At 39.3% G+C, this 27,620-nt stretch overlaps 4 protein-coding genes across 7 annotated transcripts; 2 read left to right on the forward strand and 2 right to left on the reverse strand.

Annotated features, from left to right (window-relative positions):
• On the forward strand, nt 513-4,209 carry LOC109713119. The gene is made up of 3 exons (XM_020237085.1): nt 513-1,417; nt 2,025-2,372; nt 3,089-4,209. Exons 1-3 carry the CDS (start codon nt 914-916, stop codon nt 3,671-3,673), a joined length of 1,437 nt encoding a protein of 478 aa, XP_020092674.1. The 5' UTR covers nt 513-913; the 3' UTR covers nt 3,674-4,209.
• Nucleotides 6,892-10,933, reverse strand: LOC109713422. 3 transcript variants are annotated; one of them, XM_020237491.1, is made up of 3 exons: nt 10,456-10,933; nt 10,123-10,416; nt 8,682-9,092 (listed from the first exon to the last, which is right to left on the reverse strand). In XM_020237491.1, the coding sequence occupies exons 1-3, from the start codon at nt 10,576-10,578 to the stop codon at nt 8,964-8,966; spliced, it is 546 nt and encodes a 181-aa protein (XP_020093080.1). In that variant the 5' UTR covers nt 10,579-10,933; the 3' UTR covers nt 8,682-8,963. The 3 variants fall into 3 exon arrangements, with proteins under 3 accessions (XP_020093078.1, XP_020093080.1, XP_020093077.1); XM_020237489.1 differs by lacking the exon at nt 8,682-9,092 and adding an exon at nt 6,892-7,843 and having other exon boundaries at nt 10,123-10,647; XM_020237488.1 differs by having other exon boundaries at nt 10,123-10,933.
• On the forward strand, nt 10,706-12,936 carry LOC109712716 (coiled-coil domain-containing protein 8 homolog). Its single transcript, XM_020236458.1, has 3 exons — nt 10,706-10,784; nt 10,920-12,041; nt 12,634-12,936. The coding sequence occupies exons 1-3, from the start codon at nt 10,706-10,708 to the stop codon at nt 12,816-12,818; spliced, it is 1,386 nt and encodes a 461-aa protein (XP_020092047.1). The 3' UTR covers nt 12,819-12,936.
• On the reverse strand, nt 13,864-27,398 carry LOC109712661 (suppressor of RPS4-RLD 1). Of its 2 annotated transcripts, XM_020236370.1 has the most exons (24): nt 27,100-27,398; nt 26,827-26,936; nt 25,642-26,147; nt 25,256-25,300; nt 25,068-25,169; nt 24,923-25,003; nt 24,385-24,451; nt 23,708-23,808; nt 22,940-23,047; nt 22,122-22,192; nt 21,054-21,110; nt 20,193-20,301; nt 19,672-19,752; nt 18,403-18,489; nt 17,692-17,898; nt 16,208-16,518; nt 15,706-15,792; nt 15,531-15,630; nt 15,219-15,310; nt 15,036-15,074; nt 14,860-14,950; nt 14,635-14,732; nt 14,248-14,545; nt 13,864-14,099 (listed from the first exon to the last, which is right to left on the reverse strand). In XM_020236370.1, the coding sequence occupies exons 1-23, from the start codon at nt 27,216-27,218 to the stop codon at nt 14,248-14,250; spliced, it is 2,967 nt and encodes a 988-aa protein (XP_020091959.1). In that variant the 5' UTR covers nt 27,219-27,398; the 3' UTR covers nt 13,864-14,099. The 2 variants fall into 2 exon arrangements, with proteins under 2 accessions (XP_020091959.1, XP_020091961.1); XM_020236372.1 differs by lacking the exon at nt 19,672-19,752 and having other exon boundaries at nt 13,886-14,099.

Genomic DNA, 27,620 nt, shown 5'->3' on the forward strand with positions numbered 1-27,620 from the left:
TGTATTACACTTAGGCTTTATTTGGGATTACGAAAAGATTGCTTTACATGCAGTGAGAAAGTACGTTGTAAAAATAAGTTGTTTGTTTCCGTACGTAATATTGCGTTCCGCATATCGCGATGAATCGGTTACGATATATTTTCTACGGTTCCACTGAAGAACACAGAAACATATCCCTATATATTTTTTTCTCAACTTTATTTTATCTAATAGCGTTAAATAGAGCTCAATACCAAACTAAACCTTACACCGTATCATCATTAACAAGCTAATTATTTTATATATTTTTTTAAAAAATATAATAAAAATATTTTTATAATCATAAAATAATAAATAATTTTTTAAAAAATTATTTAATTAATTAGGAACGCCACGTCACAAATATTCTTTCATTGGCGACCGCGGAACATGCTTCTCCTTCGGAGGTAACTTTAAGGGCGGTGACCTTACCGGATCCTGACACTCCCTATAACTAACTGTAAAACCACTCCCCGCGCACCCCCTCGCTCCAGTATCAAGTGGCGACTGTGTTCTCACTTCTATTTCGTCCCTTTATTCTTTTTTAATTTATTTTGCCCCCTCTTAGCAATTTTTTTTTTTTCGTTATTACCCCCCGGTATTATTTTAAATTCGCATCCCAATCCAATGTCCACAAATTCCGGTGCTTCTATTTCCCACTCTCTTATTGTGGAAAGTGGAAACACTCATCGCACCAAACCCACACACAGGCTAGCAACTTTCTATATATCTGCCGTACGCTTTCACTCTCTCCATTCCTCTTTTGCTCTGGGAGATATTTTTTTTTCTTTTTTTTTTTTTACAAATAGGTCCTTTGAAGAAGAAGAGTTGTTGGCATGATCGGTACGTGTAGTTGGAGAGACTAGGGTTTGGTTCTCGGTGATTTGGGGTTTGGATGGAGAAGAAGCAAGGGTTCTTCTCGGCGCTCCGGGAGGAGGTGGCGCGGGGGCTGTCGCCGGGGAGGGCGAGGTCGGAGAGCCCCGGTAGGGCTCCGTCCCAGGTGGCGCGGTTGTTCCGCCCGCGGCGGTGGAAGGAGCGGTACTACGGGGCGGGGGCGGCGGCGGCGGAGGTGGAGGTGGTGCCGAGATACGGGGGCATGAGGGGCGGCGGAGGAGGAGGGGGAGGGGAAACGTTGGCGCCGCTCATGGAGGGGCCGGATCCGGGGGAGGGGGAGGAGTGGAGGAAGGAGGGGTGGGCGAGGTGGGTGAAGGGGCACCTCGCGCGCGCGACCTCCGTCTCCGGCGGCGGCGGCGGCGGCGGCGGAGGAAGCGGCGCGGCCTCCTCCGGGCGACGCTCCGACCTCCGCCTCCTCCTCGGCGTCATGGGGGCGCCGCTCGCCCCCATCCACGTTTGCGCCGCCGAGCCGCTCCCGCACCTCAGCATAAAGGACACACCCATTGTAAGCTCACTGCCCCTTTTTTTTTTTTTTTCCATCCTAGTTTTATTTATCTTTTCCCCAATATTTTTGTACTTTAATGAATTTATTGTTGTTGCAGTTCTCTTGTTTGATCAAATGCCACAGTGGCTTTTGTTGGCTCTTTATGCAAGCATTGCTCTTAAAATTATTTGATTTCTTGAAAAACTCATGAATATTTCACAATAGAAAATCGCAGGAACTATGTAAAGTTTACAAACTATCCAAATTGTTTAAGAAACTTAGCCATGATGAATTATTGATTGTGTTTTAACTTATTTGTACTTTTACATGAAAGTTTGCGTGATTATACACTTAGGATTGAAAACTTCTACTTTAACTAATTAAGCTACTCTGGAATTATTTACGAATATTGATTATACACTTAGAATTATTTATTGATTGTGTTTTAACTTTGCTAAATTCTGTACTTTTTAGCTTTGATGATTGTATTTCTCCTGGATGCCAAGCTTGTAACTGTACCATGAAATAAATGTTTTACCGTTAAATAATATGATCATCATGTGGCACTTCAATTCATGGATTTCCTTGAAAATGCACGGCGATCTTACACCTGAATCCCTTACAATAGGAAACTTCATCTGCTCAGTACATACTGCAACAGTACACGGCGGCATGTGGCGGCGTGAAGCTACTGAGCTCCATCCGGAACTCATATGCAATGGGAAAGGTGAAAATGGTGGCAACCGAGTTTGAAAGTGCGAACAAGATCATAAAGAATCGCCATGCAATGAGGTCGGCGGAATCGGGCGGCTTTGTGCTGTGGCAGATGGCGCCTGAGATGTGGTACGTTGAGATTGTAGTCGGGGGGAGCAAGGTGCATGCCGGCTGCAACGGCCAGCTCGTCTGGCGCCACACCCCCTGGCTTGGGGCCCATGCTGCCAAGGGCCCCGTCCGGCCTCTCCGTCGAGCTCTCCAGGTAAAAAGGATAAATGATTAAAGAAGAGTGTAATCTGTGAAGTTTGAAACAAGTTCGGGAAAAAGAAGAATGTTTGATCCATGCTTGATGCGGCACTTTTGTAAAGGATGGTGAGGAAATTCTATATTGGTATGTGTCAGTTACTTTAGGGACAAATTGGATTAGTTGAAATTATGAGCCGAAATTGAAATCCTGAGTCAAATTACAGTGCCTGAATTTAGAATAAACCCTTGAGTCAATCACATTAAGGTAGCCTTTAGTTGGGGTGTAGAGTTTGGATAATCAAACATTGGAAGCAGTGGAGTTTCTACCTAGAGCTGTGCGGAGGGGATCTCCCCATGGTTATCAATTCCATGGAGAACATTGATCCTCCAATCTTCTAGTGTCGTTTTTTTTCTTTTTTTCCAACAGTCGGATAATTTTATGTCCATGCAATTTCCACCTTTTTTTTGTGAATTTATTTAATCAAGTAAATGGACAAAAATGGTCATGTAGTTTCCTTATAAGCTAAATCAACTCTATTTTATAATTTGAAAGGTCAGAAAATGGCTTTTATGATGATCATGTGTAATTCATCATATGATATCAATCCTTTTTCCAAATTGAAGCTATGCTAAGGTTGCTCCCCTGTTCTATTTTTTTAGATATTCCATTATATCATGATCACGGTTCTCATAATACGTAGTGATTGTTTGATCTCTGCTAATAATACCTAGGGCCTGGATCCACTGACAACTGCAAGCATGTTTGCCAATGCTCGATGCATCGGGGAGAAGAAGGTGAACGGAGAGGACTGCTTCATCCTGAAGCTTTCTGCGGATCCGCAGACCCTTCAGGCTCGGAGTGAGGGCCCTGCGGAGGTCATACGGCACGCCCTATTTGGCTATTTCAGCCAGAGGACAGGGCTCCTAGTCCACATAGAGGATTCCCACCTCACACGCATCCAATCCAACACCTGTGGTGACGCCGTGTATTGGGAGACCACCATCAGTTCATTCATCGAGGATTATCGCCCAATCGACGGTATGATGATCGCCCATTCTGGCCGCTCGCAAGTCACTCTTTTCAGGTTCGGGGAAGTGGCCATGAGCCACACGAAGACCAGGATGGAGGAGGCGTGGACCATAGAGGAAGTAGCGTTCAATGTTGCCGGCCTCTCCGTTGATTGTTTCATCCCTCCGTCTGATATAAAATACGGGTCGATCGGTGAAACCTTAGATGTTACTCAAGGAGAAAGGGGGAAGACCAGTTCGGCATCTAGTCGTCGGGCTAAGGTTGCAGCTCTGGAGAGACCGGATTGATATATTCTGATGAACTCTAAGCTTATTTATTTGTTGATACGGCCGACCGGCCATGAAAGGTAGGTTAGAGAAAAAGCTAATTCAAGGAGATTTCTCTGTATATAGGAGAAGAGGTCTCGCATCTCGCAGTCTCTTTGAATCTTTTATGAGCTTCATTATTAGCTGTGGAAGGATCACAGTGTTGGTGTTGCCTCACTGGTAGAATTAATTGTCTTGCTGGTGAGAAGAAGAAGAAGAAGAAGAAGGAGAAGAAGCAACTTCTTCGCCGGCGATGGAGAATGGTTTCTCCTTTTTGATTTTATCTTATGTGTGCTTTTACTTAGGTCCTCTGTATTTTGGTAGATGATATAACTCTCATCAGTTGATCGGGTTGGTTCTTGCGGTGAGAATCAGCTTTCCCTTAAACGGCAATCGATCTCTCCATATTGCATGAGACGGTTGCGTGCTAAATTTCTACTATTTCAGATGCTGAATGAATGCTGTTATGTATTCTTTCTTCTGTGGGTTTAGTTGATTTATGTGGTTGTATATGCTAAGTGCTCTCAACCGTATTTTTGTGCGCCATAGTTTTGCATCCCTAATACTAGATAGCTGTGGTCGATTCTTCTGCTTGCATTAATTTATCTGGTAGTGATATGCCAGAGTATGATTGCAACTACTACTCTACTACTTGGGACTATGAAAGCCTCCATGTGCTTCTCGTACGAATACTCTCTCTCTCTCTCTCTCTCTCTCTCTCTCTCTCTCTCTCTCAGGCATGTTTCCATTGTGTCTGGTTGGACCCTTCTCTGAGGACTCAGTTTTACCTATTTTTTTCTCTTTTTCTTTCTGGGTCGTGTAGGGGACCATACTACACGACCATATTTTTTATAGTTATTTTTCTGTGTATCGGCTGATCTGGCTAAAAGTCGGATCTAGCGGACGAGATGGCTTTCATCCTTCATCCATTGGTTGGATTAGAGGCCACAGGGGCTCGAGAGAAGTTAGCTCCTAATGTAATGGATGATGATGATGGTGTTAACAGCTCTATTCTAATATTTACAGATGATTTTTATTAAATATGATTCACTACTATACTTGTTAGATATTAGATCTATTAATTTCACGACTCTGATGTAATGCTGTACCATGCTTGGGCATCATGATGACTCTCAGGTCGCTCGCACTAATGACTCTGCACACACCTCCTGCACAGTAGGTCGATATATTTAAACCTGGAACGTGTCTTTTTGGGGCATGAAGAGGACCGATAATGAAAATAAATAAACAAATGGCTATAAAAAAAAATATCCACTGCTTCCTCAATTCTCACCTTCAGGAAACTGGGGCCGGGTCTATAATACCAGGATGTAGAGGAGTAAAGGTGATGTGATGATCACTGTTACTTTTGTTTCTAGAGTCTATAGTGGATAGGAAAAAAAGAGAGTAAAAAAAGTAAGATCGCAGGTCTCTTTAGATGTACCTAGTTTTTTACTTTGCTAACCTATGCATTATTCCCTTGAAATTAAAAAAAAAAAAACAAGTGTGTTTATTTTCATACTAACCTTTCAATCTCTAGAATTGCATTGCTTACTTCTATATTTCTCTGCAACTTTAGTAACCAAAAAAAAAAAAAGGTTAGATCTAAATGCTTACTACAAGTGTAGGTACAATGTTGCTGTATATTTATGTTTTGCTTCTCGAAGCCAAACAGTTCAATCAATCTGCACGATTAGTTGAAGCTTCGAATTCAATTGGTCTGTGAGAAAATTCACGTATGAAGTATGAACCATACCGGGGTATTTAAGTCTCGGTCGGGGTTGTTTTGGGTCCAAGTCCAACAAACGACTCCTTTTTTCGCAATAACAGCAATACACGTCACAATAAAGAGATCGTACGATTGTCTCCCAGATCACATGCTCTTGGTGTACTATCGCCATTCACCTGGTTGCAATTTTTTTTTTTTTCTTTTTTTTTTGAGATAGGTAGCATGTTATCCGCTTCGTTTATTTTATTTAGAAATAAATTTAGATGAAAATGTGAATAAACTAGGATTCGAACTTGGGTCTCGGATACCAACCACCAAACCCTTTGCCATTAGCTCTAGGGACGGTCGGTACCTGGTTGCACCTTTTAAACCGAATAGCACACAATTGGAGCCACCTTATAAAGGAAAAAAAAGAGGAAGATTTCGAAATAGGCCCATGAAGTTTATCATCTCCAAACTAATAAGGCGAATAAAGCGTCGATTTGTACTGCTTAATTAATAATCAGTAGCGGTAGTTGAATTAAAACTTTGACCTGTAAGTACTTGATGCCACTGGGGCGCTGTGGAATATGATTCCTCGCGTAGATAGATTGATGAAGAAGCGAGTGTCGAATTGCATGGGGCCTTTTAAAAGCTCGAGCTGGGCCCACCGATGCTGCTTGCTTGTGCAAATTTCACGTGAAACCAGTTGGACTTCTCGAGACTCGCTATCTTCGGTAAAAAAAAAAAAACACGCGAGAGTTTTCAAAATGGATTTATCAATTAGAAGTTTGCATGGGCCGATTCGAGAGGCCCATTAAGGCCGTACTGGGCCCAAATGTGTGGGCGTCGAGGGGACTGAATCTAAGGTTACTGGCTTTTTGGGCCGGGTCATTAAGTGAGCCCACGACGCCCTAACTGATATGTCCCATTTTGGAAAATTGTGGGCCCCACGTGTCAGAGCAATAAACGGGACGTGTAACTTAACCATTGAGGTCTCCACATAAAAAGCATCTATGGTATTTTTTTTTCTTTTTATAGTATTTTTCCTCTTTCAGGTTAATTACACTGCTGTCTCTCATTTTGTTTTTGGTATCTATGATTATTTTAATTGGATTTCGACACTAGTTAATCAAGTCCTCGTTGTCAAAATACTTGTTTGTTCGAATAAAAATTACGACAAACAATTTTGCCACATTAGCAACAAATTTTGCAGTTTGGCCTCTCTCGCTTGACTTAACGGACTTGTAATGGGACTGATTCCCAATCGAAAAATTAAAATTTCATTTACTCCCATTCAACTTTGGTAATAAAAGTGTACACCCTCAACCAATTATCGTGAGAAAAAAACACTGAAATGTTCATGCCTTGAAATAAAACTTCAGTTTCATCTCACGTAGATCGATTGCTCCAACAAAAAGAAAGATTATTTCAGAAAGAACCCACACAGAAAACAATTACCACTTGAAGGAAATTCGCTCCGGCTATACACTCATCTTCTCAACCAGGTAATATTTTTGCTATGAGAGGAATAAATGCCATCGTTACAAGTAGCTAATAAATAGCTGTTACAAAGATTTTTTGGAAAAAATAACCAAAACAGGAGCACATGGAACATTAATGCCTCTCAGAAATTAGGTCGATCCATGAGGACCGCAATTGTTTCGACACACAAGTGTATCTATCTATGTGGAATTGATGCATTCAATGCAGGTAAAGATAGATATAGGGGAATTTAAGCAACAAACAATGAACAACTTATTACCACTCTCCAATTTATTCACCCTCTATTTTCATTAAAGTCTACGTCGTAACACTCACACCACATCAAAAGCAAAACACAATAAAAATATTTTTCTAATAACCATAATGGATGGGTGGATCCAAGAGAAAGGATCTGATTGGTTAGGGCCGCAATATCAGATGCATTCTAGACTTTTTCCTATTTTCATGCCAAATCTCACTTATTCTATGCAGCTGTAAAACTATTACTCACCGACCCTACATAGCAGAGGAAATAAAAAAAGAATGATTGAAAGAGTAAATTTTTTAAGTTTATCTAATCACGAGTGTTGCTCTAAAAATCACCAAATGTGCTAATATAAGCATTTGCAAACATCAGGCTCATTGCATAATGCCGACACCTAATTAGCAAGGCATGACTACTGATCCTGAATACTTTGAAGATACAATATGATCGGTAGCAGAATACAAAACATGAATCTAACAAAGCAAAAAGCATAGTATCAGTAAAATAACCAAACGAGACATTTTGGCAAGCATCTAGTTTCATTTACAAAAAAGCAGGGTTTTAGGAGAACATATCATTTTCCAAAATGCGGATTAAGCAACCCTGAGATCTCAAGAAACCCAACACGCTCTCTCCCTCCGAATAAGTTTTTCAGCTTCTCATCACAAATGATAATCTTTTTGTTCTTTGGATCCTGAGTTGGAGAAATGACAGTAAAATACAGGAAATAGAATTACTTTTCAAATGCTTAGAAACGGTATTATATTTAAACGATTTTGAATCCCTACACCTCCCACCTAATGAAAGACATTACAAGAGAAACCATGAAATGGCATCAGGAAAGAGATTCATAATGGCGGCAAGAACATTAGACTACTGATGTCCGAATTGAGATCCAGATGAATCTTATAGTAGGTAGTTACACTAAGGGCATGTTTGTTTCGTCGAAACTGAACTTTGGGTTGAAGTAGAATTCGGTGGAAAATACTTCTTCTCCGTTGTTTATTTCGTAGTTATGGAAATAAAATTTTATTAGTTTTGCTGTTTGTTTGGTAGGAAGTGTATGATGTAAAACTATAATTTATATATAAATAATAATTAATTTAATAAATAAAAATAATATAATTATATTTTTATATAATTAAAATTTAATTTAAAACAACTATATTATTTTTTTATACATAAATTATAGTAATACAACAATAAAATTATAAAGTAAAAAAATATTATACTTAATTAATTAATTTTTATCATATTTTAATTGTACAAATTAAATAAAGAAAATATTAAAACTTAAGTAATCAATTTTTATCATATTTTAAATATGTCAACTGAATAAAATAGTAATTAGTACCATAATTAAATATATTTAAGTATAACTACCTTTATCTAGTATATTATTTTATTATTTTTTCTTCACCTCTTTTCATCGTAATTGACTTCGGCCCACGACGGGCAGAAGTTAATTACGCCGTTTCAAGTTAACTCGAGTTTCGACCATAACTTATTTACAGCAAACCAAACAACGGAAATGATCGTTTATAGCGAAAACGACTTCCTTTCTCTCCACTTCTACCCCACTTCCACCCAAGCAAACATGCCCTAAAGCAAACAAATCAACAGCAAAAAAATGGCACTTGCTTTAGTCCTTGATGTCGCCAAAATGATGATATTCTTGCATCCGAACGAGAGCATCATGCAAGCCTACGTTAGAGATCTTACGAAGCTAAATAGAAGGCTATTATAATCTTCATTGCAATCTAGGGACGATAGGCTTCATCCATGCAAGGTTGGTGAGAACAGGAAATAGTATTTCAGATCTTTGAGAACAGGAATTCAACTGACGCATAAACAGGAAATAGTATTTCAGATCTTTTCTTTCTTCTATTTCCCTTTTCGTTTAGTCTTTCATCTCTCTCAATAAGCCTCTGACCATGTTTAAGCTGCCAAAGATGCAAATTAATATAATGGACTGAAAAATTTGTGGAACGCAAAACTTGACTATGTTATTTGTGTAGTAGCAAAGTAAATTCAATGATTATCTATCCTATCAGAGTGCTTAATTTAATGCCATCAATGTTTCCAACCTAATAAGAAGAATTACCTGGAGTTCAACTTTCACAATGAAAGAAGTAAAATATATTTGGTTTTATGCTCATACTTGACTGATATAGTTCTTCATTTTTCCTTATTACAAAAAAGTATTATTTTCACCTTCTTAGCAATTCAAAATTACATAAAAGGAGTCTGAAAGAATATATCACAAATTCACAATCTGTTGTCTAACACAAGTTCTACTCTCATACAAATTTATCCCCTCCGTGATATAATAGTTTCATTCAGCTCCAAATGACAACAGCAATGGCTAAGAGTTGCTTAGAGCATGTACCCGGCATAACAAATGTATACTTGATCCCATTTTCAAAATCTTCTAGATCATTCTCACACACGAATGTAACTACACAAGCTTAATCAAACAAGCTGTTTCTCAGGTCCTATTTATTGCTCTTATTTCTTCTATTTAGCCTACCTCAAAAACCTAGACAAACCAGAGCATCCATACAATATATCTTTATACTAAACCTCTTCAGCCCCGATAATATTAGTATCTCTAGTACCAAGGACCCTTGTTAATATGTCCTTACATGATTTGCTCATAAGTTTCAAAAGCAAATATAAGTGAGATTATACTACAAAATAATCTCTTATGAAGCCCAATAGGATCTAACCCTCAGCAAAATCTATCATAATCACCACTACAGAACATACGGACAGAGATTAGTATGACGTGCCTAATGAGTACCCAATAATGCTGTATGACGTATTGGCGAATAATTCAAAAGGGGAGTCGGTGCCTGATTAGCACAGGATTTAACATAGAGAAAACTAGTAGATAACGAGAACACGTTACCCTAAAACCCTAAGGAGAGTAGAATTAGAGAAAACGAAAGGGAAATGAAGCATAATGAGGACCTGGAGATCGTGTTGCTTGATGTAAGCCCAGATGAGCTTTAGGGCTTGGGTGCGGGGGATCTCCGGGACCCCGACGAGGGCTTGCATTGCCGGGGACACCGGCCGAGGCTTCATGATCCCCCTCAGCGGCCTCTTCCCCTCCGCCTCAGCCGCCACGGCCGAGGGCCTCGACGACGACGACGCGCGTAGCACGAGCGGAGGCGCCGCCCGGTGGCGGTGGAGGAAGCGGGAGGAGGAGGTGGGGGGAAGAACCTCGTGCGGAACAATGTTGGGGAACCGTCGCCATGGGAGGACCTTGGAAGGGTTGAGGTGAGGGGGAGAGAGAGAGAGGACCTTGGAAGGGTTGAGGTGAGGGGGAGAGAGAGAGAGAGAGAGAGAGAGAGAGGAGGGGGAAGGGTTTTGGGCGGTTTGGGTTTTGTTTGGATTGGGGGAAGGGACGCAGCTAGAGCGGCACATTTTGAAGTGGAAGTTGGGGAGGGGCGAGGGGCAGAACAGGTAATGCAATTCACCTGTTCATGGGCCTTGGGCCTAATTGTAGGACGAAGTGTAGTCCCTGGGCCTAATAGTAGCCAAAGCCCATCTGATGACGTGGTGCACCATGCCAAGCAATAACTTCTTACCTAACAATCCTTATAAACCAGCTCATTTTGTCCTCGCACCAAGTACTCCTCCTCCTCCTCCACATACATATCTCTCTCTCTCTCTCTCTCTTCTCTCTCTCTCTCTCTCTCGTATTCGTCATATACACCGAACCCACAGTCTCGCGCGCGCGCGCGCACACTTGCACACTCGGTGAGACAAGCGTGAGAGGGAGAATGGATCGGCGCGTCGCCCTCGCCATTGCCGTGCTCTCCCTCATCCTCTCCTCGGTGGCCTCTCAGGCCCCCGCATTCTCTCCCTCCTCCTCCTCTTCCGCCCCCTCCCCGTCCAAATCCGCCCCCACCTCCGCTCCCTTACCCTCCAAGTCCACCTCCACCTCCGCCCCCTCCCCATCCAAACCCGCCTTCAACCCCACACCAGCTCCAGTATCTCCCCCTCCCTCCTCCTCCATTGCCACGCCCCCAGCCGGCGCCCCGTCCTCATCTCCTCCCCTCGCGAAGGCCCCGCCGACCCCCGCCCCGGTCCTTCCACCTCCGTCGCCGGCGCCGGTGAGCTCTCCGCAGATTCCTCCGCCCGCATTGCCTCCCCCGGCGCCGGTGAGCTCTCCGCCGATCCCTCCGCCCGCATTGCCTCCCCCGGCGCCGGTGAGCTCTCCGCCGATCCCTCCGCCCGCATTGCCTCCCCCGGCGCCGGTGAGCTCCCCGCCGATCCCTCCGCCCGCATTGCCTCCCCCGGCGCCGGTGAGCTCCCCGCCGATCCCTCCGCCCGCATTGCCTCCCCCGGCGCCGGTGAGCTCCCCGCCGATCCCTCCGCCCGCATTGCCTCCCCCGGCGCCGGTGAGCTCCCCGCCGATCCCTCCGCCCGCATTGCCTCCCCCGGCGCCGGTGAGCTCCCCGCCGATCCCTCCGCCCGCATTGCCTCCCCCGGCGCCGGTGAGCTCCCCGCCGATCCCTCCGCCCGCATTGCCTCCCCCGGCGCCGGTGAGCTCCCCGCCGATCCCTCCGCCCGCATTGCCTCCCCCGGCGCCGGTGAGCTCCCCGCCGATCCCTCCGCCCGCATTGCCTCCCCCGGCGCCGGTGAGCTCCCCGCCGATCCCTCCGCCCGCATTGCCTCCCCTGGCGGCCGCTCCGGTGGTGACGGCGGCTCCGGCGCCCTCCGCCGAGCCGCCGAAGCCCGCCGAGGTCTCCGCGCCGGCGCCGAGCAAGAAGAAGGGCGCCACCCCGACCCCCGCTCCGGCCGCCGCCACCACGGCCCCCTCTCCGGCGGGGTTCAACGAGGCCTCTTCCCCCGGACCCAGCCGCGGAGGCGCGGACGAGACGGTACGTTCTCTCTCTCGCGCCCACACGCGCACGCGCACGCGCACGCACACGCACACGCACACGCACGACCTCTGTTGCGCATCGTAGCAAAAATCTACTTTTTTGCGCTAGCCTGCGCCGTATCAAAGGCGCTTAACAGAAACCCAGCCGGACCCCAGAATTTACATTTAAATCCGATTCATAGCCCCTCGCTTGGATTCCGCCCTCTCCAAACTTATGCCCCGGTCCCTTGCCCTCTCACTGCTCGTTAAAGCAGGAGGGAATCTCGACCGTTGGGTCACGCGCCGCACGGGCCCCGTGATCCTCGCCGTAACCTCGAGATTCCATTTTTTTTTTTTTTTTGATAGTTACTTTTTAACCGTAGAGGGTAACAAACCAACGGCCGAGATGGCCCCCTTCAAATTAAATGAGAAATAAAGAGAGGCAGCGAGTGGGCCCTTGAGATCCGAGGGCAATCACTGTGGCCACTGGTCCTTTGAGAACACGTATGGCCATCTGATTAGCCAAGCTTTTGATGCTTTTAATGCGCGCACTCTCCCGAGATTGGATTGGATGATCTAAATTGAGTTTTGGACCTTTGTTTCTGATGCAGAGTGGAGCTGGGACGCGGGGTGCAGGAACGTTGGGCTCGGCGCTTCTACTGGCCGTTGCTACGGTGGTGGCCATATAGGCTTTTACAATACTGCGCCTCTTATTATTACTCTCTGTGTTTCTGGTGTTGCTGCTGTCACGTACGACCTCTGTTGGGTGGTTTTCTTTTTTGTAGTAGGCTTTTGATTGGGCTCTGTGTTTCTTTGTTTTATTATGGATGCTTGGACCCCTGGAACACATTTTCACTCGGATTCTTTGTCTAGAGAGAAGAGGCTTGTATTATGTTATTTTCGTTTCGGTTTCATTCGGTTTGGGAGCGCTATATGATGATGAGCTCACGACTATCATTGCTTGAGGCGTTGGGGAATTGCAATTCAAAGTGACTGTGTTGAACAACAAGCATCTAAGCTATGTTCTACATGCTCGGATATGCTTATGATCGACAGCTTTTCGGAAAAAGTTATATGCCGGTTTACTCGCTGAAATAGCTTCTCTACTTTGAAAAACAATGCCTAGTATCTGACAAACAAAATGAGAACAGACAATGCCGTGCCATACATGTAGCAGTTTCTTCCTGAATTGCTGAGGCTGCTTGCAAATTTATTTCTTAGTTTACTTGAGAAGCTCTACTACATGCTCATAAATGGTTGATAATTCAACCTTTTCCTTTGCACAGAAACATTGAGATTTTGCTAAGCTTGTTATATAAACAGACCACCCTTAACTTTGTCTACCGTCCATCAAAATATGCCTTCTTTAGTACCACTCCCCTTTGCGAGAAGGACCTCATCAACACAACAAGAGTACTCGTTGCAAGCAAAAGGTTTTGGGCGCTGCATAACGCCAAGAACGTCACAAATGCCTCTATCCCTTATAGGCTGTTTGATTTCTCAAAAAGATGTAATTTTTTAAAAAAAATAAAATTCATGAAAAATATATTTTTTCAATTTTTCGTCCGTTTGGTTCTAATAAAACAAACTTTTTATATATTTTTTTTATATTTTATAAAATACTAATATCTTCGTTTTCTTAAAAAAAATTAAAAAAACAAAAAAAAACTAATTTTTTTGTAAATAAGAAAAAAAAAATTTAAAAGATTTTGTTTTCTTTCAAACTAAACAAATAAAAAAATTGAAAAAAAAAATTTCAGAAAAAAGATTTTTTCTCGCTCTTCCGAGGAATCAAACAACCCTATTGGCGTCTACCCCTTAAGCCGAACATCACCTGAGCCTTCAGACAATTTCACGAGCTTTCAAAGCATTAGAATAATTTATTCTATATTTTTAGAAACAACGTACTTCCCACAAATTTAAGGGGACTGATTATGCTACTTAACAGAATGTACAGTGAAACCGCATACCAAGAGATAGAGAGGATATTAGGGATAAAAGCACGAATTAGTCGAGGATGAATTCTCTCTCGGAATGTTCTTGTGCATCTGCTGGCTTGATGAGCATTACCTCAAACCTGGACAAACAAAGAACACAGTCAAAGAGTGTCGACCGCTGAAAGTATGCAACATTAAACAGGTGGAACAAATGATCTGTTTGGACGAAGGAACAAGTAAATCACTAATAATAACTTGTGTAGCATGAGGATTTCTCGTGGCTCCAACCTATTGAGTTTCATTTTTATACGAACTTAGGGCGGCAATAATTGATCCAGTTGTAGAGAAGGTAGAAGTAACATCTGGGTAATCTTTCCAAGACCGGTTGAATTTGATTGACGGATAAAGCCATTTCTTAATGATTTCCGAAAAGGCTTCTGGATTGGAAGTCAGAATGGCTTCCCAATCGACCTGCATGCCAGGTGGGATGCTCGCGGTCACTTCCATGTTGGCTGCAAGAAATAACCCGAGCAGAACAGTGTAACCCACAGCAGCAGACCCTCTCGAGAGCGGCATGAAGTTGTACCTGAAATTTGAATAGTGTTTCCATTAATGTTGTTGATAACTTTTCTTTTTGGGAGTTATTACTTGGTCAATGCAGAAGTGATCAATTACCAATAATAGGTCATTCTAAGTATAGCATCCTTTACATCACCAAGCATATTGACATCATTTGAGCCAAATAGTTCACCGCAATAGACAGTGCACAGGGCCTGTACATTAACAACTTTTTTAAGTAAAATAAAGGCATTGATGAAAAGAGAGGCTTCTAAAAAGTCGACATAGATGTTAAAAACCACAAAATCAAATATCTAAAAAAAATGATACAAAATCATTCACCTCCCATGCGGCAGCCATTTCTGCATCATATTCCTCCCATCTAGATGGTGTACAAGGTGTTCTGATAGCAAAATCAAATCCTATTTTGTCCCTGCAGGTCATCGCACAAGCATGAAAAATGAGAAAAACACAACAGTACGTAATTTGGACAGAGGCAAGGCCACTTATGGACATACATCTTTTGAACAGTAATCCTTGTCCCTTCAAGAGGCTTTCTGAAAAAGGCAACAAATCAATCAATCAACATCACGAAAGATTATAGAACATTTTATCCTACACAAGGCTTCAGGTCAATTAGGATTGGTCAATTATATATGCGAATAAAAAAAGCAGGCATAATCCATTTTGGTGATTATTACCCTTCAAATGCTGTACTGTTGCATGTAGTAGCCACCCAGAAGTTCTCTCCAACTACATTGTATAAGTCGGAGCAAGATACTGCATTTGAAATCTGTAGTTCTGACTGTTAGCACCTCAGAAATTAACTCAAAAGTACACATTTATAGACATAGCACCATAAAACTATTAGAGCAAAGCACCTCTAAAAAGAACAAACAAATATTAAAAAAAAAATTGCTTTACTAATATTGGACCCATTTAATATGATACAAATCCTCTGACTTCTGGAAGAACTACTGGCCATAGTGTAAAGAAGTGGTGAGAAAGCTCACTCTTTCTGATTCCACAAGTGCTGAGGGGTCAACTGATTTATCCTCCACAATATTCACATACTTCCTCTCTTTTATTACACTCTTGGCAGTATCTAATATCCTGCAAATTAAACAAAAGCTTAGTTGACACCTCCTAATATCCTGCCTTTGGAAGAGAAATGAAGTGTGTTCAGACCTTTCGTAGTTTGAATAGTAGCGGACCACTTTCGCTTGTCCAAGAAGCATAGGGGTGTGCGAACCAAATCCAGAATTGAACTCCTCACTGAATGTGCAAAACAAATTATCAACAATAATAATTGCATAGCATGGTATGGAGCATCAGTCCAAACAACCTTGATATGAAATTACAGCTAATGTTCTCAAAAAAGAAAGAAAGAAAGAAAGAAATTACAGCTAAAGCATCTGAATATTTGATGTTAATCATGAGGAACAGCAAATTGATGCCAAAATTAAGTACCTAATTTTGCATCTCTAGTCCATTTCCAACAAAATTATTCAATTTCCCTTAAGAATCCAGACACTTGAATTTTGTTTATCTTGCCAAAATAACAAAATAATTCCTATACTAAATCACATGTGTGAATGATGTATTCCTCAATAAGGGTAACTATGCAACATGCCATCTTTCACCACGATAGCTTAAATTTGTTGTTTTCTACTGATAGAAGTTGACTCACCTCAACTTGTTTACCCAAACAACAGGGTCGCATGGTTCAGAAATCTGCCTCCACTTAACAGCTATATGGTAAATATCCTGCCATGATGTAGTACGGCCAGAGGCATGCCTGTCCTCATTTAAGCTATATGAGGTTGATGTGTCTGACGAGCTGCTAGAGCTACAACAGCCACCGCCTCTGTTTTGACTCACTATACCAAGCTTTTCTTTTTTCCTGGTTTGTTTCCCACTCTTTTTCACATTTCGAAGACCACGCCAAGCCTTTGCAACCTTTTGAGCTATCTCAATAGCAGCTAAACCAGCCATGCGATACTGAGGAGGACAAATAAAAGGTTGCAATTAGTGTAAACAAAACAAGGATAGTCGTAAAGACACATCATTGACCTGTTTACAATTATGTAATACCACTAATATATTCATATTTAAATGTATCATTGTTCTCCTACCATCTTTATCTAATAGAACTAAGTGGAAATATCAAATATAACAATCCTAATTGAGCAATATTTCTCTTCTTGTATTTGAAATAACTGGAGTCCCTAATTCAGTGCACTCAACTAATTAAGGAAATTAAAATGTATAACAAAACATTAAGATGTGACAATAAATTTAACATGTTTTTCAGTTTCACCAACCCTCACATATTCTCCATGTTGGTGAAAAACTCAAAATTTTTAAATTTGAATTTATTTTATTTGAATTTTGAATTTATTTATTAATATTTATTGTTATTTATTATTTTATTTATTTATGTTTATTTATCTTTTTTTTTTCTCTTTCTTAGCGAGAAAGAAACCTAACGGGTTGTTTTTTCCATTCCATTTCTTGCGACAAACGGAATCCCGTTCCACTGCACGGGTTCCACTTCTTTCTCCTAACGAGAAAGAACGTGGAATTCTGCTTTCTTTTTATGCAATCTCCTTTCCTCTGTTAAGACAGAGTAAGTGAAAGATCTTAAGATCAAAGATTAATCCATATACATCCTTTTATCTTTTACCATTTTCCTATTCTTCTTATCAGTGTTGAAAGAATCTCCGTCAACCTCACGATCGTGCTCGCAGAAGGAAGAATTCCGGTCGTACCTTGCAGTGTTATTCTCGGTTAATCCCGCACGCAAGGACGGGAATACGCCTTAGGGCAGTGTCTCGCAAGTTTCCAGATCGATCAAATCTTTTATTTGGATATTTGTGTTTATCTGTAAGTTCAATTTTATCTTTTATAATTAAATTAGTTATATTTTGATGACTATCAGATTTATACATATATATTTTTTCTCCAACACTCCATATTTATGCTAAAATTTTTCATCAATATGCGTAGGATAACTAATAAAACAGTAAAGCATAAAATGGTTTTTTTGAAAAAAATTCACCACATTTGGGCTCGATGCAAGTTATGATGAAAAATGACATGAAAATACATGCATCTTACAAGTAAATAATGTGACAGGAAGGACACATGTAAATAATGTGACAGGAAGTTCACCTGACGTTTATTTGGTAAGAAGCCTGGACAGTTATATTGAATCTTCTTTCCGATTGAATCTGCTGCTTGAAGAAGGTTGTCTTGATGCTTCGTCAAATTAAATTCTTTCTTGCTAATGCGTCCACCTTTCAAGGAAGTTCGAAGGGGAGGTTGCCGAAAAACCCTTTCGGCAACATTTTTTGGATGAAGTCTTTTGCACCAGTATTCCTGTTTACTCAGATTGGCATGATGCAAAAACAGGAACAAAAAAAGCATGTCAAAGAGCAAGTGGAAGAAAAAAGAGAGCTGGAAGGACAATGGACAATTTATCTTAGGAGAGAACCATAAGTTATAATACATAACTGCAGCTTTCGCAGAAAATAAAAGAGCTCATATAATTTTTGTCATCTTTTAGTTCATACATTTCGACCATAATCGTGCCTCTCTAGCCTCGCTAATTAAGCATTTTCATGTCACTACATAAAACTCAAATACATCCAAGAGCTGATGTTTCACCAACTCACACAGCGGAGCAAGCTTTTTTGGATGAATGAAAAGAAACAGGTGAGTAAAATAAAAAGATGGAAAAAAGGAAGTAACCAATAAATGAATAAATAAATTTTGAAGCTCGTAATCTATGTTGTAGCTAGAGAAAACGGATGATATTTCTATCAACAAATAATAATAAACAATTCATCATATAAGGCAAATTTGTTGAATACAGTAAAGTACCTTGAAGAGAGGATCAACATCACCATCAATATTAAACTGAGAGAACTCAAAGTTGGCCCTCGAAGCAGTGTATAAAGCAATTTCCTTCTAAACAAAGCGCAACAAAAAAAACCAAGTCAGATATTTAGTTCAAGCACGACAGTCAGATTTGAGCGAAATATATAAGCGAAAACAGGCTTAATTACACTATACTATACTATACCTCACAGATTTTTTTCACTTTTTACACTGTCCTTTTTTTTAAGGCACCACTTAACTATCTTTTTTTTTTTCCAATTAATGACTATAAATAATAAATTTATAATTTTAAATAAAAGCTGTTAAAAATACTGGTTGAAAGTTACAGCATATATCGAACTAGTTTTGACACAAAAAAAACAATAAAATACATAAAAAATAACAAAATTATAATTAAAAATAACTTGATAGAAGCTTTCAATGAGCCTATCATGGAAATTCATTTTATACGTTTCCTACTAGTTAACCGGTGCATCTTAATAAAGTTGTTAGATTTTGTTTAAATTAATAAACTTGTTAAATGTAATGTAGAGATTGGCGAGAAAAAAAAAATAGTTCAGTGATATTTATGGGAAAAAAAATAGTGTAAGGTAGAAAAAAAGGCTAAATTATAGAAGACCCTTTTATAAGTATTCGTTTTTTCACTTTCCCTCCCTAACTTTCAAAAACCTATATTTTACTCTCTCAACATTTCAACTTGTTGCATTTAGCCCCCCTTTGTCAGGGTTCCATCATTATTCCGTACATTTCTTATAATTTATACCGAAAATGCCCTTCAAAATGACAGAGATTATTAAAAAAATATTTTTTTAATATATAACAATTAAGGACAATTTGGTTATTTCATCCTCTCCATTAACGCCGTACCCCCTTGAAAATATTTCTGAAATTTAAGGGGGTAAAATGTAGGTTTCTGAAAGTCGGGGAAGGAAAGTGAAAAAGCAGGTATTTACAATGAAATTTTCTATATTTTAACCAATAAAAATCTAAAATACAGTGTAGAGATTGATAATATATAATATTACAATCATGTCTTTGAAAAAAAAATTGTATAATGTTGCAAATGAAATAACACTAAAGTACAGTGTAGTAAGGTGTAATTAAGCCACCAATTTATTACCAAGGCACATCAAGCAGAGCTAAACTTCAGTATCAATGGAACAACAATTGGTAATCATGATTATTGCATATCCTTCTCTGTGATTATATTACTAACGATGAAAGTTGGGGATCAGATTGTGATTCAAGTACCTGATAGAATGCCAAACACTGTAGCACAAATTTATCCACAGAATCAAGTTCCAGATCGAGGACAGAATCATAGTCCCTGGCCTAAATTAAAAGCGGAAAGAAGTACTAATAAAGTGAAAAAACTATCATTGAAATTTTCAAAGGAAAAAAGAACTACAATTTCAAAGTGAAAAATATGAACCACAGCCAGTCTGAAGATTGTCCACAAATGAAAATGAACATCCAAATAAAAAATGAACTATTGAAAATTTAAACAAGCTCGGATATAGTTAAATTATTGAAAACAATAACAAGCACCCTGTCATAGGAAATGCTAGGAAATCTGAAACCCAAATTGTGAAACAAAGTCAAATGAAAAACTAGGTTTATAATGAATAGAAGCTTACTACCTCTTGTATTTATTAAACTCTCATTAGAAAAGAGCTTTTACAGGCATATAGAAGGTTGCGAGCTTGGAGAGATGATAGAGGAGATAGTTATGGTTAAGTGCGATAAATATGGGGGGAAAAGAAGATAAATACCGCAGCTTTGAAATCTCCAATAGCATGATAGCATGAGGCACGTAAATATAAGCATTCAATATTTGAACTTTCAAAACTCAACCCAAGAGATAAATCTTTAATGGCCATCCTGCAATATTGAAATACAATAAAGGAGTATATCTGAGTAATAAAGAAAAATGGTTTAACAGAAGAATATTGAAAGGACAACATTATCAGACTGCTATACTGAGCAATTGTGCATGTGAAACCAGCTTGTAATCTGGTTAAGTGTCATGTAAGAACTAATTCAAGCTTCTATCAACACATACTTCCTCAGCAGCAATAAATTCTAAGTGCTTTAGATCCTAGTTTATCTGCTATTGAATTATGCATAAAACATATGGCTGATTATCTAAAAGCACAACAGCTGAATCTAGTTGAGATAAAATGTACTGAAAATTACAATCAAAGTAATACTCAAAGTAATAATTTTCCAACACTAAATTGTTTGTGTTTGTATGCATATGCCATTGCACTATTTTAACTTGTCTTATGAAAAGGACACTAAGCTGAGTAGGCATCATATATCAAACAACATGATTGAACTGTATCACGTATTGCATCCAGAAGGCAATACATCATACAGAGCTCATAACTTTTAAGGACATACTTTTAGTTCTCATTGTATGGTGCCGTCAACTTTGGGTGCTTACAATGCCATTTTCTCTAGACTGTGTATGTGGGTGAGGTGAATCTCACTTTGAAGTTCAGGACTTTGTGCTCTGGAGCAGTCTTATGTGTTCCCACTCTAACAAATTGCCTCATGCCTTAAATATGTAATTAGCTATATGTTATGTGACCACAGGAGAATAACAAGAAAAATAAGAACATAAATTTCACCTGTGCAGCCCCATTCCATGGTAGAGTAGTCCACGCAAGTGATATGCTTTAGCATAGCTACAACATTTAGCAAAAGTTTAAGAGCAAAAACAGAATATAAGGTGACAGAAATTATGGTGCAATTGAAAGAAATGTTAAAAATGTCAGGAGAACCCCCCAACTATGGTGGATATAGAAATAGATTGTCAAGTTCCCAACTTCATTTTTTAAACGGTAAACTTCACGCAGCACGTGTGATTTAGACTAGAACATTTGCACTTTGCAACCTTGTGGTTTGCAATGTTATACTTTGCTATCCTACGGTTTTTATTTCACCGTAAGGACCTGCTACTAAATAGGGTGGTAATGTGCTACATTTTCAACCACAAGGTAGAAAATTGCCAAACTACAGGGTGGTAAAGTTATACTTTAATTTCAATAATTTCCATTAATTGGATTGAGATTTCAATAAATTTACAGCTTAGCCCCTTGTTTTAGCTAACAAATTGAGGATGTGGTTAACAATTAATAGCTAACCAATTGAGCCGTTAATTTTATTGGAATCCCCAGTTTCGATAGATAATTCACAATGAAAAAGAGCGAAAAAAAAAAAAGAGGGGTGCCAATGATCAGTCAAAAAGAGTAGGGGTAAATATTTTAAAGGTGAAAACATATGGAACTAACCTGACTATGGAGCGTTTGGATTTGGCTACTTAACTTTTCAAAATTATGATTTTACTACCTAACCTTTCAATTTGTTTGATTTGAGTTAGCCAACAATACTTTCACTTTAAAATTTGAATGCGTTATTTATCTTTACAAATTTAGTTAGTATATTTCATATAATTCTCACAACTATATATTCATTAAAGTAAGTAATTAGCTTAAATTTTAGAGTCAAAGTGTTGACTGACTCAAATCAAACAAATTGAAGAGTTGGGTAGTAAAGTCAAAATTTTGAAAGATTGGATAGCCAAATCCAAATGCTCCATAGTTCAAGTAAGTCCCATACATTTTTACCTATTTTAAAATGACCAATACTTCAGGGGCTCACCATGCCCTTTTATGTATAATAATTGGTAAATTTACCTTTTATCAACAAGCAATACTTTTTCAAGGCAATGCAAGGCCTTCTCCTGATTCGCTAGATCTTGGTAATACTACAAAATAAGGCATATATGTAATTAACGAGCACGAGTATACACGGAAGAAAAAAAAAGGACTTATTCCAAAGGTATGAAATTCATAACTATTGGAAATGACATGGTTCTACAACAAAGATATAAAAATGTTCCGCAGAACATAGTATTTAACTTGCAACAAACAAGCTCAACTCCAAAGAGGAATTGAAGAACTTGCCTGTGCAAACAATGGCTCTCGTAATTAGCAAAGAGGTGAAAAAAATCTACATGATCAGATATCCAAATCAAACATTTGCATCAGCATGATGTTCCCCATATCAAAGTAATGAATCCATAAAATCAAGTGCCTATAGATTTAAAGTTTAATTGAAGAAAAGTCTTGTGATTGGAAATCATGAACAATTAATATAAGAATCACTTGACAGTGTAATGTGAAAAGTCTCACATTTGATCAATTACATTTTCAAGTCTAACTTGCAGAGTTGCAGCCAGTATTCATAACTTTATACAATGAAAGATCGGCTACACAGAATACAATCAAGAGATCAGTGGATTGACATACCAAAAAATTAAGAGGATAAAATGGAACTTCATTCTCACTATTTATTTTTCACGAGACTGCAGATTTCAGGGAATATAAAGCTTACAAAGAATAAATCCAGAAATAATAGTAAACAACTAAAAAATATTAAGAATAAGCTTCAATCCAAAAAAAGGAAAGAAACATTTAAATAAAAGTCTACTAAGAGGCTGTGAAACAGCTACCTGGGCAAGATGGGCCCATCCCTCAAGAAAATTTTCATCAAGTTGTATTGCTTTAAGATGTGCCTCTTCAGCTCTTTGATACTCACCAATTGCTGATAAAGCCAGACCCTACAGAGACCATACGCAAATTTAAGATAAAAAGTCTAAACCAACGATAATTTAACCATGTACAACAAAGTGTACCTTAAAATAAATACATATGGAACGTCAGAGACAAAATACAACATCACATAATATTAATAGTAAGACGGGAAAAAGGACAAAAGTTGAAAGTTCTCATAATCTTTGCACACCAATAAAACAGAAACAAGTACAAAATTATTATTAATAGTATCACAGTGAGAGCATTGCATGGCATCAAACTCTATTTGACAAGAAAAAGCATGCAAAAAGAGAACCGAGAAAACAACAATATAAATATATGATATGTTCAGAAAGTAAACTCCAGAAATGCAAGTTAGAAACCAGAATAGCTGTATTAATTAATTCTCTAAATGTGTAGAGGTCTGCATCAAAGATTAAAGGATTTCCATTACGAGAAAAGAGCATGAATTTTGTCAAGGAACAAGATGAACCGATTAAGGCCATATTGGTGGACATTATTGACCATATTGCCCTTGAAAGGAAAGAGTAGTATAGAAAATTTTGAACCACAAAACCAAGGCAGCATGCCTAGGGTTAAAGATAAGACTTGACTCTTGATTATATCTGCTACAATCATACAATAAGAAAAATTATTTGCCAGAAAAAATATTAATCTTGAATTACCAAATATGTGTAAGCAGAGCTGTTTTTCCTATCGTGATTAACACATGCAGAAAGGTCTTCTACGGCTGCATTGTAGTCCTTGAATTTAAAATTAACAATGCCTGAAAAATTAGATTAGATTATCAAAACATCAACTATTTCTCAAAATAAGAGTAGATGTTCTACAGTGCCATGTGAAACAGTCAACTTCCAAAAAGTATATAATGTTAGCTTTCCCTGCAGTAGCTAAGCTTACTAACCTTAAATAAAAGATAAGAAAAAATCATAGCAAAAACACAATAGAACAACCGAATGATGCAGCTGATAGTCCTAAGTCGTGAGTAGCATCTCATCCAACGTTACTCATGATTTGAGTTTCAGCAGAAAACATGAGCCCGTTAGTAAGGGGATGGGAAATTCAGCACTTATCTTCCATGAAATATTAAGGTTGAACTTCAACATGCAGGAAACTAGAAATTGTCATCACAAAATGTGACAAACAGACAGACACGTATGTATGCACTCACACATGTAGCAGAGTTAAAAAGGGGGAGGGAGTGGGTGGGCAAGATAAACCAGACTAATTTCTATTTCCATGCTATGAAGGATGGATCTAAAATGAGAAACATCATTTACCGGGGCATGAAACCAATGGAACAATGATGCTATTATCTGGGCAAAAAGTTTGTTGCACTAACCCCTTTCATGTAGAATATCACAACAACTTGGCTCAAATTCCAATGCCTTAGACAAGTCTTCAATGGCCTGAAACTCAAAATCATAACTAAAACTTCATATATAGGACGATAATAGAAGTCAGATAATAAGAGTCAGTCCATGCTGAAATAAACAGGGATAAGAGTCAAGAAATAGCTGCTTCTGAAGCACACGATAAAATATAAGGATCCACAGCAACCATAGAAATATACCACTGCTGTTTTAAATAAAGCAACCCAAGATAGTTACACCACAATTTACTCTTTATATAAAAAAAGAATACCTTAAGAATTAAGAATCTAATATTTTGACCAAGTAAAAGATAGACATTATCAACAGCCATGGAATTAGCATGATTCACAGTGTGATAGAAAATGTAAGAACTAGACAATTCCAAAATCACCAAGAGAAAGTAATATGAGGCTAGTTGTTTATATCTTAGTAGTTGTGAACATCCTGGAATGTTCACAAAGATTAATATGAAGAAAGTTCAATTCGGAAAGGATGGAATGGCCTTGCCTCCATGAATTCTCCAATTGCAGCTCGTGCTTGTCCCCGCCGCTTCCATGCTTCTCCAGCAGATGGATTGTATTGTATAGCCTAGAAAAGCACTTTTAGAAAGAAAACTGTGGAAGCCCCTTTTTTTTAACATGGACTATACTACCTTAGTAAAGTCGGCAATAGCAGCGTCAAGTTCTCTTTGAAATGCATAAGCTGTACCTCTTCCTATCAGAGCCTCAGGATATTTAGGAGTTTCTCTCAGTATCTGTCCATGTCAATTAGAACATTTAGATGAAGTTATTTATCAGATAACAATTGTCACTAACTAAACAACCAATCGAAGGTATGAACCTGGTCAAATATGGATATTGCCTGGTCATAATTTCCTTCATTTACCTGTTAAAGAAACGATTAATCTAAGTAACATTGGCGAGATGCAAACTATAAAAAGTTACATTAAGAAGACAAGCATCTAAGCAAAAGTAGGTTTTTCAATAATTGTAATGAAAGTTCAGAACAATCTGTTAGCTACAAAGATTAACCTACCATTAAAAGCTCTTTACCATGCCAATTAATTATTCATTATTTCTTACACTTGCACAACTTAAGCAAATTATAATAAAACATAGATTAATGTTCACTTGTCAGAAAAAGGGGGTTCACAGGTTACCCATGAACATGCAGAAAGTGGCAATGAAAAAAATTCATTTTAATAAGACTAAAGCATAGGAGTATACCTGGCCTATGCCACGAGATAATCGGAAATCCAAGCTTATTGACTTGCTCTTTGAGATATTTGTAACAAATAGCTTATGGTCTGGTTTTATGGTTTCATTGCACCTTCTGATTATCTCCTGGCTATTACTAGGTTGACTGGTTATTTCATACATATCCTCTGATCCTGAAGTATTGTCAATTTCAGACCCGGAATCACTGTTCATCATTACTTTACTAGATGAATCTACAACTTGTTCTTCACAGACAACAGTTTTCATATCAGCCGTTGGAATAGTGTCAGAATGCACAACAGAGACTTCAGATACGACAACTTTTGTATCGCATGGTGATGTATCCAAGGCATGGTCTTGACAAACAACAGGTTTAGATTGTTTAACACTAGCCAGAAGGTCTTCCAACTCCAGCAATAGCTTCAGATCTTTTGAATCTCGAAGCGCATGCTCATAACCCTGCTCCCAAACAAGCGAAGCGTCCTCTTTTCTTCCCAAAGCCAATAAAGCATTACCTAGCAACAAGATTTGGCAGGATAAATAGTGTAATTTGATTGAATAAGTGCAAAAGGTAATACTCACTGGCATACAAAGTATTAAAAGAACGTAGTAAGAGTTAAGCTTGTTCTGAATTTATTCCCAGAACCTTTTTGTGACATCTTGCATGTAAAATCGCAAATCATACACTGCTCAATCATAAACTACAAATTGTGCCAAAGGAACTGTAGGCACTGATCTGAACTATTGATTTTTACGACACATCCCATAATATCTATATTAAGACCAAAAAACTTCACGGGCACAACAACATTGTACAGGAATTTTCAGACCCGCCTAAGAATATAGTAACTGAATTATCCAGTTTTCAGCTACCATTTCTATAGATGCACATCCAGAGGAGTTAATAGTCATAAATAGCTGCTTAAAGATGTTTGCAGATCCAAATCTTAACAAAGCTTCCAAATAATGCTCGATTCATTTTAGTTTGCTGTTCTAACAATCAAGCATCAGCAAACAAATGCGTCAACTCCCCTAAGGGTCACCATCTGAGGTTACAGAAAAAAATTAAAGCAAGGAATCAATCAGAAAAGCCACTTACCTTAAGAAAATAGAATCCCAATCTAAAAACCCAGTATCAATTAGTTCAAAAACACTACAACTTAGCGAGACCTAGTTATGCGCGATCGAACTAACCTTTAAGGATGTAAGCTTGAAGAAGAGTGGGATCGAGCTGCAACGCCTTGTCGCAATCCTTGATCACGTGCTTGTGGAGCTCCAATTTGCTGTAGCAGAACGCCCGATTACTGCAATCACCACAGAAACTATAAGAACTCGGATCCAGCCCCAAAATGACGATAATCTTAACCGAGAAACAAAGGAGAAGACGCCAAAATCCAACGAAAACACGCGATTCAGCATGGCACCGGGAGAGATTTAGAGAAGGGATCAAAGAGATCGGTTCAAAACCAGATATCTTGGATGGAGCAGGATTGGGCGAGGAGGGCATCGAGGACGCGGATGGCCTTGGACCAGTTGCGGGAGCCGCAGATCTTGGCGAGCTCCGCGCGATCGGGCGACGCCGCCATGGTCGTTCGATCCCTCTCCCCCCCGATGCGAAGAGGAGAGGGTGCGTGCCCTAGCTCACCCACAGCGACGCCTCTCGCCGAGGAGAGACGAGTGAGATCGCGGGGGACACGGAGGAAGAAGAAGCCGAAGAATAACGAGAACGGAGGAAATGAGAGGTAGAGGGAAGGATTTGGGGCTTTTTATGTTTTATTTATTTTATTTTTATTTTGTTTTTAGTCCTCCTACTAAATTAATGTCTTTCTTTTTTATTACTTTTCCGTTTTCCTATTTGGGCTATTGTCCTACTCCCATTTTGTAATTATACGCTCTCCCAGCGTGGATTTGGTTCGGATGGTTTGTTGCACTTTATTATAGCATTATTATATTATGGTTCTATTAATTTTTTATCTATCTCATATTCT

Source organism: Ananas comosus, linkage group 7 (genome assembly GCF_001540865.1).
Source record: "Ananas comosus cultivar F153 linkage group 7, ASM154086v1, whole genome shotgun sequence".
NCBI lineage: Eukaryota > Viridiplantae > Streptophyta > Magnoliopsida > Poales > Bromeliaceae > Ananas > Ananas comosus.

What these genes read in the sequence shown, in the direction of transcription:
- LOC109713119 (XM_020237085.1), top strand. Translation starts at nt 914, where the DNA reads ATGGAGAAGAAGCAAGGGTTCTTCTCGGCGCTCCGGGAGGAGGTGGCG. An exon ending in GCATAAAGGACACACCCATT is followed by an intron (nt 1,418 to 2,024) that starts GTAAGCTCACTG and finishes CCCTTACAATAG; the next exon opens with GAAACTTCATCTGCTCAGTA. An exon ending in CTCTCCGTCGAGCTCTCCAG is followed by an intron (nt 2,373 to 3,088) that starts GTAAAAAGGATA and finishes AATAATACCTAG; the next exon opens with GGCCTGGATCCACTGACAAC.
- LOC109713422 (XM_020237488.1), bottom strand. Translation starts at nt 10,578, where the DNA reads ATGTGCCGCTCTAGCTGCGTCCCTTCCCCCAATCCAAACAAAACCCAA. An exon ending in TCAAGCAACACGATCTCCAG is followed by an intron (nt 9,093 to 10,122) that starts GTCCTCATTATG and finishes CATCTTTGGCAG; the next exon opens with CTTAAACATGGTCAGAGGCT.
- LOC109712716 (XM_020236458.1), top strand. Translation starts at nt 10,706, where the DNA reads ATGACGTGGTGCACCATGCCAAGCAATAACTTCTTACCTAACAATCCT. An exon ending in TCATTTTGTCCTCGCACCAA is followed by an intron (nt 10,785 to 10,919) that starts GTACTCCTCCTC and finishes ACACTCGGTGAG; the next exon opens with ACAAGCGTGAGAGGGAGAAT. An exon ending in GCGGAGGCGCGGACGAGACG is followed by an intron (nt 12,042 to 12,633) that starts GTACGTTCTCTC and finishes TTTCTGATGCAG; the next exon opens with AGTGGAGCTGGGACGCGGGG.
- LOC109712661 (XM_020236370.1), bottom strand. Translation starts at nt 27,218, where the DNA reads ATGGCGGCGTCGCCCGATCGCGCGGAGCTCGCCAAGATCTGCGGCTCC. An exon ending in TGATATTCTACATGAAAGGG is followed by an intron (nt 23,809 to 24,384) that starts GTTAGTGCAACA and finishes CTAATTTTTCAG; the next exon opens with GCATTGTTAATTTTAAATTC. An exon ending in AAATGGCTGCCGCATGGGAG is followed by an intron (nt 14,733 to 14,859) that starts GTGAATGATTTT and finishes GTTAATGTACAG; the next exon opens with GCCCTGTGCACTGTCTATTG.